The 20,695-nt window shown below is 37.0% G+C and overlaps 1 protein-coding gene and 1 long non-coding RNA gene across 2 annotated transcripts; both read left to right on the top strand.

Moving 5' to 3' along the window:
• Window positions 1-301: 301 nt before the first annotated feature.
• On the top strand, window positions 302-15,365 carry LOC112056292 (ammonium transporter Rh type B; the record flags this gene model as incomplete). The annotated part of the gene is given in 8 exon segments (XM_052886227.1): window positions 302-493; window positions 2,377-2,519; window positions 3,235-3,409; window positions 3,860-3,972; window positions 5,310-5,504; window positions 6,493-6,654; window positions 7,098-7,191; window positions 15,210-15,365. Coding segments are annotated over 8 exon segments (1,157 nt in total), but the record flags the coding sequence as incomplete, so codon positions are not given.
• A 2,783-nt stretch (window positions 15,366-18,148) lies between these two features.
• Window positions 18,149-19,890, top strand: LOC128198838 (uncharacterized). The gene is made up of 2 exons (XR_008251555.1): window positions 18,149-18,610; window positions 19,472-19,890. It is a non-coding gene; the product is annotated as an uncharacterized LOC128198838 (long non-coding RNA).
• The last annotated feature ends 805 nt before the right edge of the window (window positions 19,891-20,695 follow it).

Raw genomic sequence — 20,695 nt, 5'->3', positions numbered from 1 at the left:
TATCATTGAATAAAAAACCTACAACTCCTCATTTCTAGATACATAGGGAACATCCAAACACACATACATACTAACTTTCGCGTTTATAATATTAGTATGATAGCTATGGAATGGATTGGATATGGAAGTTCGTTGATGACACTCCCATGATATGCGGGCGACGAGGAGGGAATGACTCCGCGGGTGTGAAGTCGTGCGCGTGGAGCAGAGGCTGGAACTGGGGTGCCATTTTCAGATACATAGGAGAGAAACTTGGGTAAATTGGCTTAGATAGATGTTCTTATATAAGTTTTTTTTTAAGGTTTCGAAGGCACACACGTCATGATCTTTGTGGGCTTCGGGTTCCTGATGACGTTTCTCAAGAAGTATGCCTACAGCGCGCTGGGCTTCAACTGGTTCCTTGCTGCCGTGGTGATTCAGTGGGCGTTTCTGTGCCAAAACTTCTATCATATGGAAAACAACAAAATAATGGCCACAAAAGAAACTATTTTGGGTAAGTTTTAATTAAACTATTGATAGTGTATTTTTGCGAGCTACAGACCGTCAGTTTTAACTGTTCAGTTAAAACGTCCGAGTGAAGTTAAAGCTGGAAACTGCACAGTTAACAGTTGAACTGACAATCTTATCAAAATATCATTAGATACAACTATACGGTTAAACTACAGGTCTGTATCCCGCATTAGTACAGAACTCGATCAGGCAATAACTACTAAATTAAAATGAAAAGTGTGCTTAGGATGCTTTGCAAAAGTGATAATTTAAACCTGCTGAGTGCCTATACCTATGCATATGCATGCATAGGCACTCAGCAGTGAAAGAAAAGCCAGACGTGTTACGTTGCGAAGCCGTTTTCCCTCCAATGAGAAGATATCACTTTAAAAAAAAACATACATATAGCCGTACGTAGAACCTCCTTCTTTTTGGAATTTTAATTTCGGTATTTTAATTTGCTGACGCTCCAACAGATTCACTTATAAACAAGCTTGTCTGCAAACAAAGAAAGACTTTACCAAAAATATTCAGACACTCAGCTTTTTATCTTAGTACATTAAGAATGTAAAAAAACGGAATTTAAATACAAAACGAGCGCAAACAGCGGCTACAAATTTTAGGTTTCCGAAGAGCTAAAGCTCCTTCCGTTGAATGTATTTTTTGTTAAATTAAAAGGAACAAATGTTTTCTCTTGTTGGACGTTTTATGTAATCCCGAAGCTTAAGATAGTTCTCAGTTCGGTCTAGCGTTTAAGGAAGAAATTGTTTCAAGTAAATCTAGCTTGTGTTTATGTACAGACTGCTTTAACTGAGATTTTACTTTGGTATCTAATTTGCGATTTTGATGGTTAAAAGTAAATGATCTAACTAGGAGATAAGATAAACTTACCAGAATATTAGGTATCTTTAGTAGTTTTATGTGTATTTACTAAATAGGTATGTCACTATGTTTTTGTTTACGGTTAACTCAAAAAGTAATGGATAAAAAGATGGATGGATGGAAATGGCTTGATAGCTAACTATCTTGCAGGTTTATATTTTAACCAAGATCAAAGATAAAGAATGTTAAAGAAAGGTCAGACGAGTAGCATCTGGGGAGATTTTGATAAAATCAAATTGAAAAGTTGGATGTGCATGGATTTGGATTTCCGGATTCGAACCCATACCCTCTGGAATCAGAGGCAGAGGTCATATTCACTGCGCTATTCATAGCTGTAGAGGTTATTAGCTGGTAATATCGTATGGATATTATTAAACTGGGTCAGGATTTAATGTAACGGTTATTAGCATTAAAACTTTTCCATTAGCAAACCTTTCCCATTTGGCCATTATCAAAATAATTAAATGAATTTTAGAGTTTGCGCTATTAGCAGTGTGCATTAAATTTAAAATTAATAATACGGGATGTTACTAACTGTTACAGAGATTTGCGAAAAAAAATTGAAATCTAGGTACTTATTTTTTAATCCATTTCAATTTATTCATATTTTATGTTAGCTGTGACGTCACACATCTGAAAACTGGGCCGATTTCAGAACACAAGGAGGTTATTGAGCAACTTATAGGCTACTTTTCTTCGCAACTTCTCTCGTCAGGGGTTGCCTGGTAGAGATTACTTTTAGTAATAAGGCCGCCTTTGCATGCTAAGTTTAATTTATCTTTTTATTGTTTTAATTTAGAATTGTATTTTTGTGTGCAATAAAGTATTTCTTCTTCTTCTTCTACTTTTATCCTGAAAAAATTACGTCGTTCCTGCGGGATTAGTTAAAATTGAATTTACTGATGTAACGTCGATGAAATCGAGGGCGTTAATGAATAAAGTAGTTTTTATAATGTGAAAAGCTTTATTTATTTGTGTAAATTAATAATCTCAACACCTCCACAGAGGCGGATATAATGGCGGCTACTGTGCTTATAACTTTCGGCGCATTGCTGGGGATTGCCAGCGGCTTACAGTTGCTCTTCATTGCGATCATCGAAGTTGCCATCGCGTGCGCCAACTTTTACCTCGTTGGTGATATTTTCAAGGTAGTGTTACGTATTTTAGTTAACATCGTCAAGTAATTTTAGACAAGCCGTCGCCCTGTGGTTTCACCCGCATAGTACCCGTGAGATAACGGTTTTTATAGCCAGAGATTACCCCTACAACATCACGAACTTTCATCATTATCATTATTTCAGCTGATGGACGCCCACTGCTCTGCACTTCGCAAATATTCGGCCATCTGCAATCAATGATGACGTTCTTTGGTTCTCTGTTAACACCCTGTGACTTGTGTAGAACTGACAATCCTATATTTAAGTCAAAATTTGTTCCATAAATAAGTGTTTAGAGCCGTGATAGCCCAGTGGATAAGACCTCTACCTCCGGTTCCGGAGGGCGTTGGTTCGAATCTGGTCCAGGAGCATGCACCTCCAACTTTTAAGTTATGTGCATTTTAAGAAATTAAATATCACGTGTCTCAAACGGTGAAGGAAAAACATAGTGAGGAAACCTGCATACCTGAGAATTTTCTTAATTCTCTTCGTGTGTAAGTCTGCCAATCCGCTTTGGGCCAGCCTGCTTGGCCTAGCCCCTATAACTCTGAGAAGAGATTTGTGCTCAGCACAGTCGAATATGGGTTGATATTGATGATGATGAAATAATTTTTCCCTTTATTGTTTCCTCTCAAGCTCAGCAGTGAGTCGAATATGGGTTGGTCCCTTTATTGTTTCCTGGATTGCTTTCATGTTTTATTTGTAGGCAGCTGACGTGGGCGGCTCTATAGCCATCCACGCGTTCGGTGCGTATTTCGGTCTGGGCGCCAGTTTTGCCATGAGGCCGCAGAAGAAGGCGACTAGCGACGTGCCGGCAACAACGGTCCCCACTGTCGACTTGAACGGACCGACGTACGTGTCTGACGTCACTGCTATGATAGGTACGTGGTTATGGTGTGAGTAAATATTGTAGGAAAAAGTAGTCTGTGACGGATATGACGTCATTCGATCTCGTGTTGGCTCATGCCAACGCTAGGTGCCGCTACTTGCGATATAAGGTACTCGTCGTACGGTCGGCTTCAGCACCCTCGTGGCGTTCGAGCCGTCCACATTTCTTGTTGTGTAATTCTTTATGGATTGCTTGGGATTGGCGGGGAGAGTAAATTGAGTGGAAAAGAGGAGTGTTAGATATCTGTCAAGGGCGCCCTTAACCCTAGGTTCTAGAGATTAATAGTAAAACCGGTGGTAAAGGCTCCAGAGTGAGGAACCTCCTTACAATACGCGCCGTCTCAAGAATCACTGCCTTCTGTATCCGAAAATTTATTATTAAAACCTGACTTTGTTGCAATGCAAAGCTGTACATTTCATAAAGACTATTTATATTTTATTAGGTTCACTCTTCCTCTGGATCTACTGGCCGTGTTTCAACTCTGCTCTTACGACAACCAATGCGGAATACCAAAGGGCAGTTATCAACACTTACTTGTCGTTAGCTTCAGCCACGGTGAGTAGTCTATTGACTTGTTATTACCCGACTGACGAAAGAGTGTATTGCGTTTAAGAATGTGTGCGCAGACGCCTTCAACCGCGTAGTTCTCGTTTCCGTGGGAATACGGGGATGACTGGGGATGGCATATAATTTCAGATATCTGCCAGTGAAAGTCCTATCAAAATCTTTGAAGTCGTTAAATAGATTTTTGCAGGTGGGAGGCTTCGGCCGCGGCTAGTTACCGGCAAAGACGCACCGCCAAGCGATTTAGCGTTCCGGTACGATGTCAAGTAGAAGCTGAAAGGGGTGCGGATTTTCATCCTCCTCCTAACAAGTTAACCCGCTTCCATCTTAGACTGCATCATCACTTACCATTCAGGTGAAATTGTAGTCAAGGGCTAACTTGTAATGAATAAAAAAAGCCGAAACAAACTGTTTGACAGGTGTTAAAATTTATAAAACAAGTACCGTATTAACGTTAATATGAATTATGTGAAAAAAAATAAAAAAAATAGTAATTTAAAATTACAAACAGATGTGCAATTCCGGTATTTACACTCGTTGACGAACTTTTCGCTCATAACACGTCTTGTTAGAATTTGAACTTTATGCTTGTAGGATGTCCAAATCAAGGTGTATTTTTCCTCACTAACAACGAAGTTGCCATGGAATCGAACGATATCACAGAGCTGTATCTTTAACAGAATTTGCATATAAATACTTCAATTTTATTTACTTGTACCGATAAACATCAGCAATTTATACTACGCTAACTTATAAAAGTGTCCTTTACAGTAGAGGCATGTAAAGATTTTGTAGAATGAAGTCCTCCTCCTAACAAGTTAGCCTGCTTCCATCTCAAATTGCATCATCACATCTCAAATTGCATCATCACATCAGATGAGAATGTTGTCAAGAGTTAACTGGTAGAGAATAAAAAAAGCAACAAATATAGGTAAATTAATGTACGCAACTAAGCGGTGCGTTCACTCTCCGCGCAGACGTCGCTAATAATAATTGGTATTATTTAAATCGTTTTTTTCAAAAAGTTCGCCGTTTCAAAAAGTATATCTACTTAGCGTAATATAATTCTACGTTATTTTCGCATACTTAATCACAAATCAGATATAAAAAAAACCTCATTTTGAGATAATTCACATAAAAAATCGATTTTGTCAAAGTTCGAGTTAGCGTAATACAAATTGCTGGTGTCGAGATTGGCTATGGAAAATACTTAAAATTGTATTTTCCCAAAGTTCAAGTTAGCGTAGTATAAATTACTGGTGTCTATATTAACTATGGAAAATACTAAAGTTGAAATTCCAAAATTAATCCAACTTCCGATTCCCTAGGTGACAACATTCGTAATGTCGTCCGTGGTGAGTAAACACCACGGCAAGCTGGATATGGTGCACATACAGAACTCGACGCTAGCGGGCGGAGTAGCGATCGGTTCTGTGTGCAACATGCACGTAATGCCGGGGGGAGCCATCGCCATTGGCATCGGAGCTGGGCTGCTTAGTGTGCTGGGATACAGGTTTTTAACTGTAAGTCATCATCCTCATCATCATCATCATCATCATCATCATCATCATCATCATCATCATCATCATTATCAACGTAAGCTTATAGAAAAGTCGTATTATAGTGTCAATGATTACGTAAATGACAAATTTGCTTGGATATTAAATGTATTACATGACAGGCTACTTATATACCTATTGTTAAATGGTGATAAACTAAAAAAGGATAAACCTGGCTGAGTTTGTTGTGGGCTCTTCTCGGACCAAATTAAAAACTTTAATTTTAAGTTTTCGAATAATTATTATCACCATTATCTTAAGTTTAATATTATTACCTGACTTTTCGAAAGAGCTTGTAAACGAAACCTATTTGAAATAAATGAATTTTGACTTTGAGTTTGACTCATATTCGGCTTACTGCTATGCTCCTCTCCTCTTAGAATGAGAGGGGTAAGACAATAGTCCACCACGCTGGCCCAATGCGGATTGGCAGACATCACACGCAGATAATTAAGAAAATTCTCTGCTATGCAGGTTTCCTCACGATGTGTTTTCTTCAACGTTTGAGACACGTGATATTTAGTTTCTTAAAATGCACAAAACTGAAAAGCTGGAGGAGGCATGCCCCGGACTTTCCATATAAGCTTTCAAACCCTATTTCGCCCCCTATTGATTTTATTATTGCAACAAAAAGTAACAAAAGTAAATGGAAAGTTGTGAATGAAAGTTAGCATTTTCTTTACTTTGTAATCATCACACATCATCACATCAGCCGATGCATGTCCACTGCAGGACATAGGCCTTTTGTAGGGACCTCCAAACATCACGATACTGAGCCACCTACATCCAGCGAATCCCAGTGACTCGCTTGATGTCGTCAGTCCATCTGGTGGGTTGTCGACCAACATGTGTGCTTTCTAGTGCGGGGTCGCCATTCCAGCACTTTGGGACCCCAACGTCCATTGGCTAGTAATACTAAATTCTAATACTGTTTCAATCGTAAATGTTTCAGCCCTTACTAGAAAAATGCGGCATCAGAGACACGTGCGGGGTCAACAACCTCCATGGCATGCCTGGCATTTACTCAGGGCTGCTTAGCGTATTGTTTGCTGCCCTTGCGACCAGCGGCGAATATGGAGAGGATCTAGCCGCGGTTTTTGGTGCTATGGGTGGAGTGAGTAAACTTGTCATACTAGACACGTTTGTAGTCATACTCTGTGTATACAGAGCTAATCAGAATAGTGTTTGCTGCCCTGGCGACCAGCGACGAGTATAGAGAGGATATGACAGCGGTTCTATGGGTGGAGTGAGTAAACTTGTCATACTAGATGAATTCGGAATAGTCATACGGCATGCTCTGTGTATTTAGGGCTAATAGTAGTGTTGGCTGCCCTGGCGATCAGCGACGAGTATGGAGAGCATGTTTGTCAAACTATACTTGTCTTGTCTTGTCTTGACTAGACGCCTTTGGAACCGTCACATGAATTGCTGGATAGATACCTATTCAGTTGCCATATTAACCGGCCCTCATTCTGTTCGGTAGGTGGACGCCTGGATGGATGTTCTATTAATTTTCCTTTTTATTTTGCCTAAACGACTTTTTACTTCTTGTTCCAGGAAAACGGAAGAACGGCTGCTAGTCAAGCTCTGAACCAGCTCTACGCTACTCTAGCCACAATGGTGATTGCTACTGCTGGTGGTTTCGTTACTGGTGAGCATTTTTTGTTTCATTGACAACATTATCATCATCATTGACAGCCGATGAACGTCCACGGCTAGACAAAGGTCTCTTCCATGGACTTCCAAACAACCCGCATCCCGCTACCTGAAATCTGTTTGATATCGTCGGTTCACCTCCTCCACCATGGTCCTCAGTAGTGGGAGGTCAACCAGCACTGTGCTTTCCGATGCGGGATCGCCATTCAAGACCTTGGGAGTCCAATATCCATCTGCTCTCCATTGACATGTAAGACTTTAATTATAATCTGACATCATTCTATGGATTACTTGGAACTGCTACAACTTTATACATACCTCTGATAGTTCCTATAGATGGGGACGCTAAATCCCTAGGCTTTACGTCTCTACTTAGAAACAGCCTATGCCTACCACCTGACCAAATCAAAATCAATTTAGAAAATATAAAATCCTAAAATTTATTCTCGCTGGGAATCGAACCCAAGACCTCTGTTATAAAAATTGCAGCACTAATAACTGCACCAGAGAGGTATATTGTCACCTCAAAATACAGAATTGTCACTAAAGGGTAGTCAAATTGACGGTACCTCTAATTTGTTATTGACCTGTGTATCAAATTACTCCATACTGAGAGGAGGTTTGGGTAAATCGAAACAAAAGCCAGCGGCGAACCCATTTATCTTACTCCCTTTTATTATTTAGCAGTTAAGTCAAGTCACTCCTAAAAGAATGTAATAAAAATAATAAGTGGGACGATTAATCACTTGTTGTTTGTGACCGGCAATCTTTCTTACTTATTTTTCTCAAAAAAAAAAAATGAAATTTTCGTTTGAGAGATTCTTTAAAAAATATTATCCAGTTGTTTACCCTGGCCAAGGGTGTACGTCTATACTACGACATTAGAATATATTTTTGTAGACGTTGCTTGTTCATTTATCATGTCAGCTGATGGACATGAATTTTAGCTGAGATTTTTTAATACCACGGACGTGATTTTTCTGCATCCAACGAAAACCTGCGATACAATGCGTTGTGATTCATTGATCACGCAGAGATACTTTGAGCTAAACTCTCCCCTACTTCTTCTTTCATCCGGGCCTTTTCCGCACTCGACCAAATGATTGGCTGTTTTCCGTGGGTATCTACCAACTTCGGTGTAGGTCCCGATTGGATCTCTCCTTATCGCCTTCTGAGTGACTCTGAGTTTCTTAACGTCGGTAATATGCTAGTAGACACTTTTTTAAAAATGGTCTTTGATAGTTCATTATCTGTCAACTAGATTGAAAAAATTTGTTTAATTTTTTAGAGACGTTTGATTACATTTTAAATATGTTTTAGAAACTACGAGACAAAACGCCTATCGGCCATGATGGTCTAATTTCAACTGTTTCATGACGTCACTATAACAAATCTCTTACAAACGGAGGGTTTAACAAAAATATTAAATAGAAATTAATTATAAAATTGTGACGTCACAAAATGGACAACAGCGTTATTGACGTTTGAAAAATTTAAAAAATAATTTTCAATTAAGTTTTATAAGAAACCCTTAACTTTTATTAATAATCAATATCGATATATTTTGGACCCTTATTCCATGTATTATGCGAAATTAATTTCGTTTATTTTAATTTGATACGAGTCAACTACCCTATTATAGGCTAAATTATCTCGTATGACTGACGGATCTAGGACTTGGTCGCTTTTTCTTTGTGTGCTCAGAAAAGCAACTTCCAGCTATTGTTATTAATTGTTTAGTAGCTGTATGCGATGTCTCGTTGCGAGTTTCTCTTATCACTAGTTCTATAACCTAAATAATAATAAAAAATCAAAAACATACAACGTACCGACTAAACTAAAAGCGAAAAATAACATCGTATTAGGTTTTACCTGCTGTTTGTATGCAGAACTGTTTTTTTAAGTGTTTTTTGTAGTATACGATACTAAAACAGAGTCAAACTTTTTTTAATTTGGCTGTCTGTCTGTTTGTTAGAGCTAATCTTTGGAACTTTCACTAGAAAGGTTATTGAGCAACAACTTTTTATTCAAAAATATCCAGGTTCTCGCAGGATTTGTGGGTTTATGTGAAATTGAATTTCACGTGGACGAAGTCGCGGGTGTCTACTAGGTTGATTAATATATTTTTGCGTGATACAAAGTAGCCCATTACTAGGACGTCCTACGAAGTTTGCGAGAAAGTTATTAGTTAGTTACAGAGTTTGACAAAGTTCTCCGGCTCGGCTTTTTTGAATAATATTAAACTTTAGTGAAACAGTCACTAACAAAATATGTTTTATTTAATCGACTTCATGAAAACATGAATTTATTATTATTTCAATGAAAACCTGAAATTATTTTTAACTAGAGGACTGGTCCGCTTTTGGACCTCTTTATTCCGGCCCTGTTGCAAACTAAAAAGCACCTCCCTGCCAAATTTCAACTTTGTATTTCAAGATTTCGTGATGATGGTGAGGTGTATTTGACGCTTTTATATATTTAGACATAGGTACGTATCTAATTTGAAAGCGTTACTTCTCTCTTAATCTAGTGGATGCCCGTGATTTCCCATGAATTTCAGTTATTCACAATTCCCGCGTGAACCTTGGTTCTTTTTTGGAACAAAAAGTAGCTCAATAATTTCATTTATCTTTAAGTGAAAGTCGTATTAAAATCGATGAAGCTGTTTCAAAAATTAGCTCAGACATATAGACAATATAAAAAAAAACCTTTTTTTTTTTTTTTTTTTTTTTATTTGGATCACAAAACTGGTTACAATCATGTTACATTATTAAATAACATACATAAAACGTAATAAATACGATTGCACCTTCTTGGTGTGACCACAGCATTCTTATAATAAACTATCATGAACAGCACTTAAACGATAACACTACACGAGACAACAATATAAATGCAAAAATCACTAAACTAATCGTTAATCCTTAATCACTAAGTAAACTTGATGAGTTTTTTAAAAGAGGTCAGAGAACTACAAATAAAATCAGCATTACTACTGTGAGCATTTAAGAGTGAACATATTCGATAAACAGGCGCATGCTGACCGGCTCTGGTTCGACAGAAGGGTAAATGGAAGGGCTTTCGATTCTGTAAACGGCTTCCTGGACGTGGTACACAAAACATTAGACGTTCCAATATATCCGGTGAATTCATGTAGCCATTAATGATTTTATAAAAGAAAACCATATCTAGCATTTTGCGTCTATTCCTTAATGGCATAACCTTATAAGATTGTAGACGTGAGTCATACGAGTTTAACTCACGACATTTGTTGTCGCTGAAAGCCAGATGGTAAATAAAACGCTTCTGAACACGCTCCAATCTGTCACAGTGAACTGTGTAAGTAGGGCACCATACCGGGCTGCAATATTCGAGGATACTACGCACTAAAGAATAAAATATGGTAATAGATAGATTCGGATCTCTGAAAAGTTTTAATTGACGCGAAATAAAACCTGACAATTTTGATGCCTTTTTCACCACAGAATCAACATGATGCCGAAAAGAGAGTGATGTATCAAAAAGAATGCCCAAATCACGCACAACTTCTACTTCACGAAGCGGGACGTTGGTATTTGCGTAATAAACTATATCTGTTTTTATTGACTTCCTAGAAAATTTTATATGCAGACATTTATCAAAGTTTAGTGCCATTAAGTTACTATGACACCAATTAACAAGATTATTAATATCTTGATGTAGCAGTGTGGAATCCATAACATTAGAAACGGTACGGTAAATTTTAAGATCGTCGGCGTAAAAACGAAAATTTGATGTGAACTTGCTACTCAGATCATTAATAAAAATCAAGAAGAAAAGTGGGCCCAAATGAGATCCCTGAGGGACTCCTGAAGGAATTAATTTAATGTCAGACCTATAACCAAAAAGATTTACCAATTGTGATCGGTTTCTCAAAAATGATTCACACCATCTCAATAAGGAGCCATGAATTCCCATCTGACTAAGCTTCAACAACAACAAATCGTGGTTCACTAGGTCAAATGCTTTTTTGAAATCTGTATATATCGCATGCACTTCAACCTTATTATCTAAAGCTTCGGCTATATCCATTACATATCCAATGAGGTTGGTAGCCGTGGATCTACGCGGCAGAAAACCATGCTGATTACTGTTGATATACTTTTTCAAAAGAAACAGTAGTTTTTTTTGTATGAGGGCTTCAAAAACCTTGGCACATGACGATAAGATGGAAATAGGCCTATAATTGCTAACATTATTCACCACACCGACTTTGTATATTGGAGTGACGTGAGCCATTTTCCACTTAGTGGGGAATAAACCAGATTTTAAAGATAAATTAAATATAAATGTAAGAGGATAAGCTAAGTGCTTAGCACATTTTTTAAGTAATATTGGAGGAACTAGATCTGGACCACTACCCTTGTTAATATTAATATTGAGTAAGTAGTTATAAACCTCGTCTATATTCACCGTTACAAAGAACGCTGATACCGATTCGCTGACGCTGATATCAGAATCATATGAAGATGAGCTTCGTGTTGTCGAGGGACGATCCTCGTAAACAGATTGAAAATATTCAGAGAAAAGTTGACATATTTCATGGCCACCCTTTGCAGATTTACTACCAAGAAACATTTCATTTGGAATTGGAGTACTATTGGTCCTTTGATGATTGCAGAATCTCCAAAAGTACTTAGGATTATTACGTAAATAATTTGCAGCAGAATTCTTAAACTTCCTGTAACATTCGGACATCAGCAGATCACTCCGATGTCTAATTGTTTCAAATGAAATTTTATCTCTTACGTTTTTATATTTTTTATATCTATAATGATACTTAGCTTTCTCCTTCAAACATTTAATTAAGCTACGCGAAAACCACACAGGATAGTTATTTGGCTTCCTTCTAGACATAGGTGTATGTCTATGGATAATTGGCATCAGTCTATCATAGAACACGTCTATAGCAGCATCTGTAGACTCAATTGTGTCGAGTATGACTTTCCAGTCTATCTCTGCAAGATTGTTATTAATTGCCTCAAAATCACACAAGTTGAAATTAAGAGAAGTGGCAAAGTTACTTTTAAGTAACCTATCCTTGCTGATTTTAAAATCAATCTCTAAGGCAGGGTGATGAGAATCAATGGGGAGTAGCGGAAAAACAGATTTAGATACTGAGACGGATGGATCATTTGATATTATTAAATCAAGCATTCGATCGCTATCGTTTAAAATGTGGTTATATTGGAGCAAATTACAAAAGAAAAGTGTATCTAGGAACTGGTTAACTGTTACATGATTGGACGACTGAGGTGTGAGTAAATGATTGTCGGAATTTGAAACCCAGGTTAATTGTGGCAAATTAAAATCTCCTAATAATAGGAAACGTGAATTGGATATTTTGTTTTGGTATACATTTGTTAAATTTTTTAGAAATATTTCAAAATATTTAAAATCAACTGGGGGAGGGATATAAACAGCGCAAACGTGTATTAGTAAATTATTACCAATCTCGATTGAGGCCCATAATTCTTCACATGTTGATTCAAACTCAAACATACGAAGAGCTCGATATTTCTTTTGTATTGCTATTAAAACTCCTCCACCCTCTCTTTTACACGGATATGACGATGTTGATGAGCGGTCACGTCGAAAAATTATATATCTATCATCCATAAATTCATGATCAAAAACCGTTTCATTTAGCCATGTTTCTATAAAAATAATTACATCATAATTTGATTTTAAGATGGATTGATATAGCTCGTCAGTTTTCGTTCTAAGACCTCTTACATTTTGATAAAATATTTTGAGATACACTGTAAATAATATTAAACTTAAATCGCGTGATAAAGATAAAAATAACGAAAGAATTAGAAAAAGTTAGTCTTGTAAGGATTGAAGAGCATCTAGATTTTTTATCAGAATTGCCGGGGACTCATCATTACGACGCACAAATATACGTCCACCACGAACCCATACGTATTTGTAATTCTTGTTCTGCGCTACAATTCTAGTCGTTGCATGGAGACGTTTATTATTAGGAGACAAATGTTCTGAAATGTAAACTTGATTCTTGTTTCCTGCAATTCCTAGATGCGACGTGTTAAGTTTATCAGTAGCATGTTTTTTGTTGAAATTTCTTACTGCCGCCAAAAAATTATCCCTTTTTATTGGGCTAGATAGCTTCACAATGATGCAGCGAGGTCGCTTTGATTCCGTGTTAATTTTAGCCACCCGATGAAAGTTTACCACATTGGGAGCGAGCTCAAAATTAACTACCCTAGCCAGTTGTTGAAATACCGACATGAGATTTTCAGAGCGATGCTCAGGTACTAGTAAAGGTAAAAATAGTTTTTAGTACTAAGTAAATAAAAAAACTAAACTTTTTTATATGTCATTAATTTTTATGAAGGTTCACGCTTGATGGATCGATAAAAGTACATTGAACAAATCTCTCAGTATTTCCTGTTTGTCAGTAAATCGTTTAGGAGTCGATCGAGTGAGTTATCTCAAAACAATAGACGCGATAGACTCGAGAGCACCAAACGACCGTTCCGCCATTCAACCCGAGATTTCAGCTGGAATTGTTCTACCGATCTATACAATGTACAAACAAAATGTTTTATTTGTTCTGCACAGTGTGGGGAATCCTTAATTTGGGAAGATACAGGAAAACTGTCTTGACAGGGTTAAAATCATATCCTACTAACATTATAAACGCGAAAGTTTGTATGAATGTTTGTTTCTCTTTAACGCCGCTACTACTGAAGCGATTTGAAATGGAAGTAGATTTTACTCTGGATTAACACACAGGTTACTTTTTATCCCGAAAAAAATGTGAAAAACTAAATTCCACGCGGGCGTCCGCTAGTATCTAAATAAATTAAAAAATCCTAAAGATACTTTTCGATTAATCTACACTAATGTTAGTAACTACTAATACAGAGGCAAAGTTTGTAGTGTTGTTGAGGGTTATATCTGGATCTACTAAACTGATTATGAAAATTCTATTACCACAAGAAAGCAACGTTATTTGTGAGTGTCATGGGCTATATTTTATCCTCGTCTTCTTACGGGAACGGGAACTACGCGGGTTAAACCACGGGGCGTCGGCTAATATCTGATTATTATCTGAGGAAGACTTTCTTATTTTGGTTTTGGAAGTTGAATGCATAAACTCTCTTGTGTGTGTAAAGTAAAGAGACATCAGCACAGCAGAAACGCTTTGTTAAATTACATACAGTAGGAAGCGTGTCCATGAAAAACCGTTTACAAATAAGTCTTTGTTTAGGAACTTCTCACAATAGATGATAAATAATAATCATTACATAGCACCAAAAGCCGTGATAGCCCAATCGATATGACCTCTGCCACCGATTCTGGAGAGTGTGGGTTCGAATCCGGTCCGGGGCTTGCACCTCCAACTTGTCAGTTGTGTGCATTTTAAGAAATTGAATATCACGTATCTCAAACATCGTGAGGAAACCTGCATATCAGAGAATTTTCTTAACTCTCTGCGTGTGTGAAGAATCAAGCCTGTCATTTGGGCTAGCTGGTGGACTATTGGCCTAACTCTTATCATTATGAGAGGAGACTCGAGCTCAGCAGTGAGCCGAATATTGCTTCCGATGATGTAAGATACTCTTCGAAGAACGCGGGTGTTTCATCACCAGCTTTTCAACCCCAGGATGAGATATTGTACTTATTTTTTTTTTTTTTAATTTCTAAGACGTTCTTTTTCGAAACAGACTAGTGATTAGAAACCATATAGGCTAACTCTAAGTGTGTGTAAGTGTGTATGTTTGTTTCTCCTTTGCGCTGCGGCTTCTGAAGTAATTTAGCTGAAATTTGGAATGGAAATAGATTTTATTCTGGATTAACACATTTTCGTCCTGGAAAATCCATGGTTACCGCGGGATTTGCGAAAAACTGAATTCCATGCACCACAAAATCAAGGCTGTTTGGAAACTTCTTTGTTACTTTAAGATACCTAATTATTGAGTCTTAAGGATTTTCACATTGTTACAGGTTTAATCGCCAAACTGGGCTGCCTATCGCCGCTCAAAGACAAGGAACACTATGACGATGACGTCAACTGGGAACTGCCGTGATGACGTCACTAGCTTATAGCATACACAATATACACATACTCGTACATGACCAATTAATAAATATTTTATTTTTAGTAAACGGTTTTTATTCTCTGGTTTGACATGACAAGGATATGGTCATCTGATGTGTTTTTTTTTATTCTTTACAAGTTAGCCCTTGATTACAATCTCACCTGATGGTAAGTGATGATGCAATCTAAAATGGAAGCGGGCTAACTTGTCAGGAGGAGGATGAAAACCCACACTCCTTTCGGTTTCTACACGGCACGGCGGATATTAACTTTTTTTATTAATTATCGAAAACAATGTATCATCACCGAGATACCTAAACCTCATCGGCAGAGCTGGGGATCGAATCCAAGACCTCCGTCTTGTAAATCTACTGCTACAATGTTATTTCTCTTTTAAGTTTATTTTTATGATTTTGAAGTCGGTTGATTTTTTTTTGTTAAAAAGATTTTATTTGTGTTTCAATACTAAATATTGTCAGTATTTTGATAGCACACCACGATTGAAGTTTTTGTTTCTGTCCACTAAAACCTTTCGAAAAAATAGATCAAAACCGAATATGAATCTGCTACTCGGAATATAACACTTGAATTTTTGTTCGTAGTAACACCTGGTCCTCGTTGAAAGAGTTACAATTAAAAGGACTTTATACCCCTCGTAATAAAGTGCAATGTTGTTTGCGGTTAAAATTTTCGGAGCATTTCTCACTAGCTGTCATGACGAGTAAAAATAATGGTATTCAGAGGGAAATATATCGACAACATTGTTTGTGCATGGAAATAGGATTGTGAGAGACATTGCAGTGCATTACAAAGTATAGGAATATATGGGCGACCGTTCAGAGGTCGTGTCCCATTACTATGGTACTAAACGACGAGTGTTTTCTTTTTTTTTTACACGCCAAGTTAACCCTTGACTGTGATCTTATCTGATGTTAAGTGACGATATAGTACAAAGGCGGTTTTTTTTTATTATTTAAGTAAAAGTTAGCCCTTGACTACATTCTCACCTGATGATAAGTGATGATGCAATCTAAGATGGAAGCAGACTAACTTTTCCGGAGGAGGGTGAAAATTGCTTCTAATTGGTAGCGGTAGGTAGGTGTATTTGTAGCGGAGGTATTGGATTGAAAAGGGTTAAGGTAGGACTAAGGGTAAGGAAGAAGTAAGTGCAAGACTTACAGTACGAAAACGAATGCTTAATCTAAAGAAGTAGCTTTTTTTACTCTTTACAAATAAAAAGCGATAACGTAAAAAAACGATTTATGAGTCTTTTTTTTTTTATTCTCTACAAGTTAGCCCTTGATTACAATCTCACCTGATGGTAAGTGATAAAACGATCTAAGATGGATACGGGCTAACTTGTTAGGAGTAGGATGAAATCCACACTCCTTTCGGTTTCTACACGATATCGTACCGGATCGCTAAATCGCTTGGCGGTACGTCTTTGTCGGTATGGTGGTAACTAGCCACGGCAGAGGCCTCCCACCAGCCAAAGTCGGTTTGTAAGACCTATATAAAATTATCTATACAACATTGTTTTTTTTATTATTTCTCAACTATCAAGTAGGTAAATCAATAGTTTTATTATTAAAATAATATATTTCGAGTTAATTTAATATTACGAGAGTAGATAAAATATAAATATATAAAATAGATTTACTAAGAGACACGCCGTTGTTATTATAAACAAAGTTGCTTCGCAAAAGCTTTTTGCATTTTGACGTAACACCAGTTAGGTATACGGCTACTTACACAAGTTACGAGTTACGTCGAGCTGCTCTTTACGAGCTGCTGTCGGTGTTTTACTGGCACTTTCCAGACAGAATTACAAATTTACAAAATTGTTGGCAAAGACAGTACCTATTTAGAAGTTTGTTTTTTTAGTTTGGCACTTTTGTTGGTGGTGACATTAAAATATTAGTTCTTTGAAAGAAAGAAAGAAAGATCTTTATTTTTAAGTAATGCCACATATCACATTAAATTTAAATTTAATTTTATTATGGCTTAACTGTCCACTCAAACGGTGGGGCACTAAAGAATTCCCTGTAATATGTGGCATAACCTCGAAAAATGACCCAACTCAGCATATTGCTGCATACTTCCAATTAAAAAAGGATGCAGCACTGATTTTCAGTTAGGACCCAGTTGGACTAAGAGGAGAGGAAGATGAAATAAGAGATACCTAAATGGTTATTGTGTTAAATAGGAGAAGGTTTGGAGCAAAGACCCGTTATGCTGCTGCAACGCAGGTTAGACGTACATAGTATATTTAAATCTTTAATTATCACTATCGATGAAGATCAGGACCGACGACTCAACCCTTAACTGTAATCGTGGGTCCATGGGACCCATGTGTAATCTTTGAACAAGTGACGGCACCTAGATACCTTTCCAATATACAATGAAGCATGTTTATACGTCAAGCGATTTAGCGTTCCGATACGATGTCGTGTAGAAACCGAAATGGGTGTGGATACCTTCATCTTCCTTTGAACAAGCGAGCCCACATCCATCTTAGATTGCATGATCACTTACCATCAAGTGAGATTGTAGCCGAGGGCTTATATGTAATGAAAAAAAAATGTTGCATGTACTTTTACTTTTATTGTTTAATTGTCGAGTTTATACATAATATAGATACTAATAGTATTATTGGACTCAAAAGTGATTACAAATACAAGAAAACTAATGTCGAACAAAGGTTATGATTCACAATGTTTGTCAGGACAACTTAATTAACAAATCAAACTGTAACCAAAATAAGACCCTAGAATAGCAGAGACCTTAAGTGAAGTCACGTACTTGTGAACGATGTGTGTAGGGTTAAAGGCGCCTTTGACAGATATCTAACGGTGGAATTCATAGTCGTAGTAGGGGGCCCCTAAGGGGATTATTCAGCCGCTATGTGTCGAATTCAACCCCTACGCGTTTCATAGACAAAAGAAACCCCTCATTTGACAGGAGCTGGCGGCTGACTGCTGAATTACCGATATTTGTCAGCCAAACCATCCCCTGGCATTTTTTTTTGTTGTTATTCGTGATTTATTTATTAGAAAGTGGACGTTCGGATCGTTATAAGTGAAGTTATAAACAGCGAGTTATATCAGTGCCCAAGATATATATTCGCAATTGCGTAAACCCAGTATAATACTATGGCGATATGGAATGTACGAAAGATTCTCATATTAGGCATAATATGCCTCTATTTGATGAAGAATGAACACAGAAGACCAAGAGAGGAATACCAATACCGCTAGTATTATACATTCTAGCAGCACTTCGATTCTATGAAACGGGATGTTATCAGGTACGTACCTTTGTTCATTATCAATAATTTTTTGTTCATGAAGACGCCGCGCGGTTTCACCCTGTGTGGTTCCCATTTCCGTAAGAATATGGGGATAAAATATAGCCTATAGAGCTCGGGGATAGTGTAGCTTCCCAACAGTGAAAGAATTTTTTAAATTGGTTCAGTAGTTCCAGAGCCTATTTAAAACATACAAACAAACAAATCTTTCCTGTTTCTATTATTAGTAAAGATAAATTAGGAGTAGATATAAAACCAATTAGCCCAGTGCGTATGACCTCTGCCTTTCATTATGATGGTGTAGGTTCCCAACAGTGATAGAATCTTTCAAATCAGTTCAGTAGTTACAGATCCTATTCAAAACAAACAAACAAATTTTTCCTGTTTATACTATTAGTATAGATAAATTAGGAGTAGGTCAAAATCCATATAGCCCAGTAGATATGACCTCTGCCTTCTATTCGGAGGGTGTAGGTTCAAATGCTGTCTGAAACATGCACCTCCAAATCATTTCAGTTATGTGCATTTTATGAATTTAAATGTATATTACATGTCTCATATGGTGATGGAAAAACATTGTCTCTACATGTGTGAAGTCTGCCAATTCACATTGGGCCAGCGTGGTGGACCTTATCCCTCTCATTCTGAGAGGAGACTCATGCTTAACATACTCATGATGAAGAATTTAATTAGTTTGTTTGTTTGTAATCTAACCTATATAAATGTTAGGTAGGTAGGTATACCTAACATTTATATAGGTTAGATTACAAACAAACAAACTAATTAAATTCTTTAAATCTAGTTTTGATTTAGGAAATATATAACCTACATAAATGTAACTAACATAATGTTTATTTTCAGACTGTATGTGCAGTCCATCAAGCATTCTATGAAATAACAGAAATGCCAAAAGTCAAGCTGTATTGATATCACGCATAGGTATACATATAAACAACCCCGGAGGACCCTATACACAGATTTAAAGAAACCGGCTATCATGGCAGGGAATAGCAGTGATGAGCTCTGAGAATACTGTTTTACCAAGAATACTGAGAATACTTTGGTCCTTGAAAATCTGAGTTTTCAGATCACAGTAATTGGAAGACCCTCATACCTTGAAAAGTCAGCAGCATTTAATATCAAAGTAGTAGGAGTGAGTGCAGTGTATTGTAAGGTGGTCACTCACTCTGAAGTCCATAACAATAGAAAATATATACAAATCTTAATTGAATGAAATTTATTGATTCACATCTTTAATAAAGATAATTATTAAATGTTTACTTCTGCATTTTTCATTTAAGTCTGGCCCTATAGAAATATACAATAATAACTATAAGTTATATGTAAATAATGTATTTATTGTTGTTATTAATTAAACTTTGTATCAAAAGGATATAGGTTTGATTTTAGAATTGCAATAAGTGTGTGTGGTTCATTATTATCAGCCCATGACCAGGCCAAGCTTACCTATTAAATACATATATAATATTATGTTATCTAAAGCTTTGTGAAATGCAATTTTACCACTATTCCTAAGGATAAGCTACACTTATATTTATTTACTGCACTTACTATAAATTGTAAAAAAATACAACATAATAGTACCTACTTGTAATTATTTCAGGTAATTATAGGTGGTTTTGAGTAAAATAAACAAATTTCCTCTGACAATATTTTTTTTATTTCAAGTAGGATTCCACATTACAAAAGTATGAAATATCAAACTACTTATATAGTAAATAGTATGCTTGGGATTTCTCTGCGTGATCGAATCACAAATGAGGAGATCCGCAGACAAACCAAAGTCACTGACATAGGTAGCACAGCGAGTCGTGAAGCTGAAGTGGCAATGGGCAGGCCACATAGTTCGAAGAGCCGATGAAATCGCAGAGTTGGTCGAACCCCCACTAGGTGGACTGAGGGCATCAAGCGGGTTGCAGGGAGCCGCTGGCGGCTCGAGACCGTTGTGTTTGAAAGTCCATGCAAGACGGCTATGTCCAGCAGTGGACGTCCATCGGCTGATAATTTTAATTATGATCACGTTCGTCCACATATCTATACTTATAATAAATCTGTAGAGAGGTC

This window comes from Bicyclus anynana, chromosome 16 (genome assembly GCF_947172395.1).
Source record: "Bicyclus anynana chromosome 16, ilBicAnyn1.1, whole genome shotgun sequence".
Taxonomy (NCBI): Eukaryota; Metazoa; Arthropoda; class Insecta; order Lepidoptera; family Nymphalidae; genus Bicyclus; species Bicyclus anynana.
This window is presented reverse-complemented; position numbering and strand designations above follow the sequence as displayed.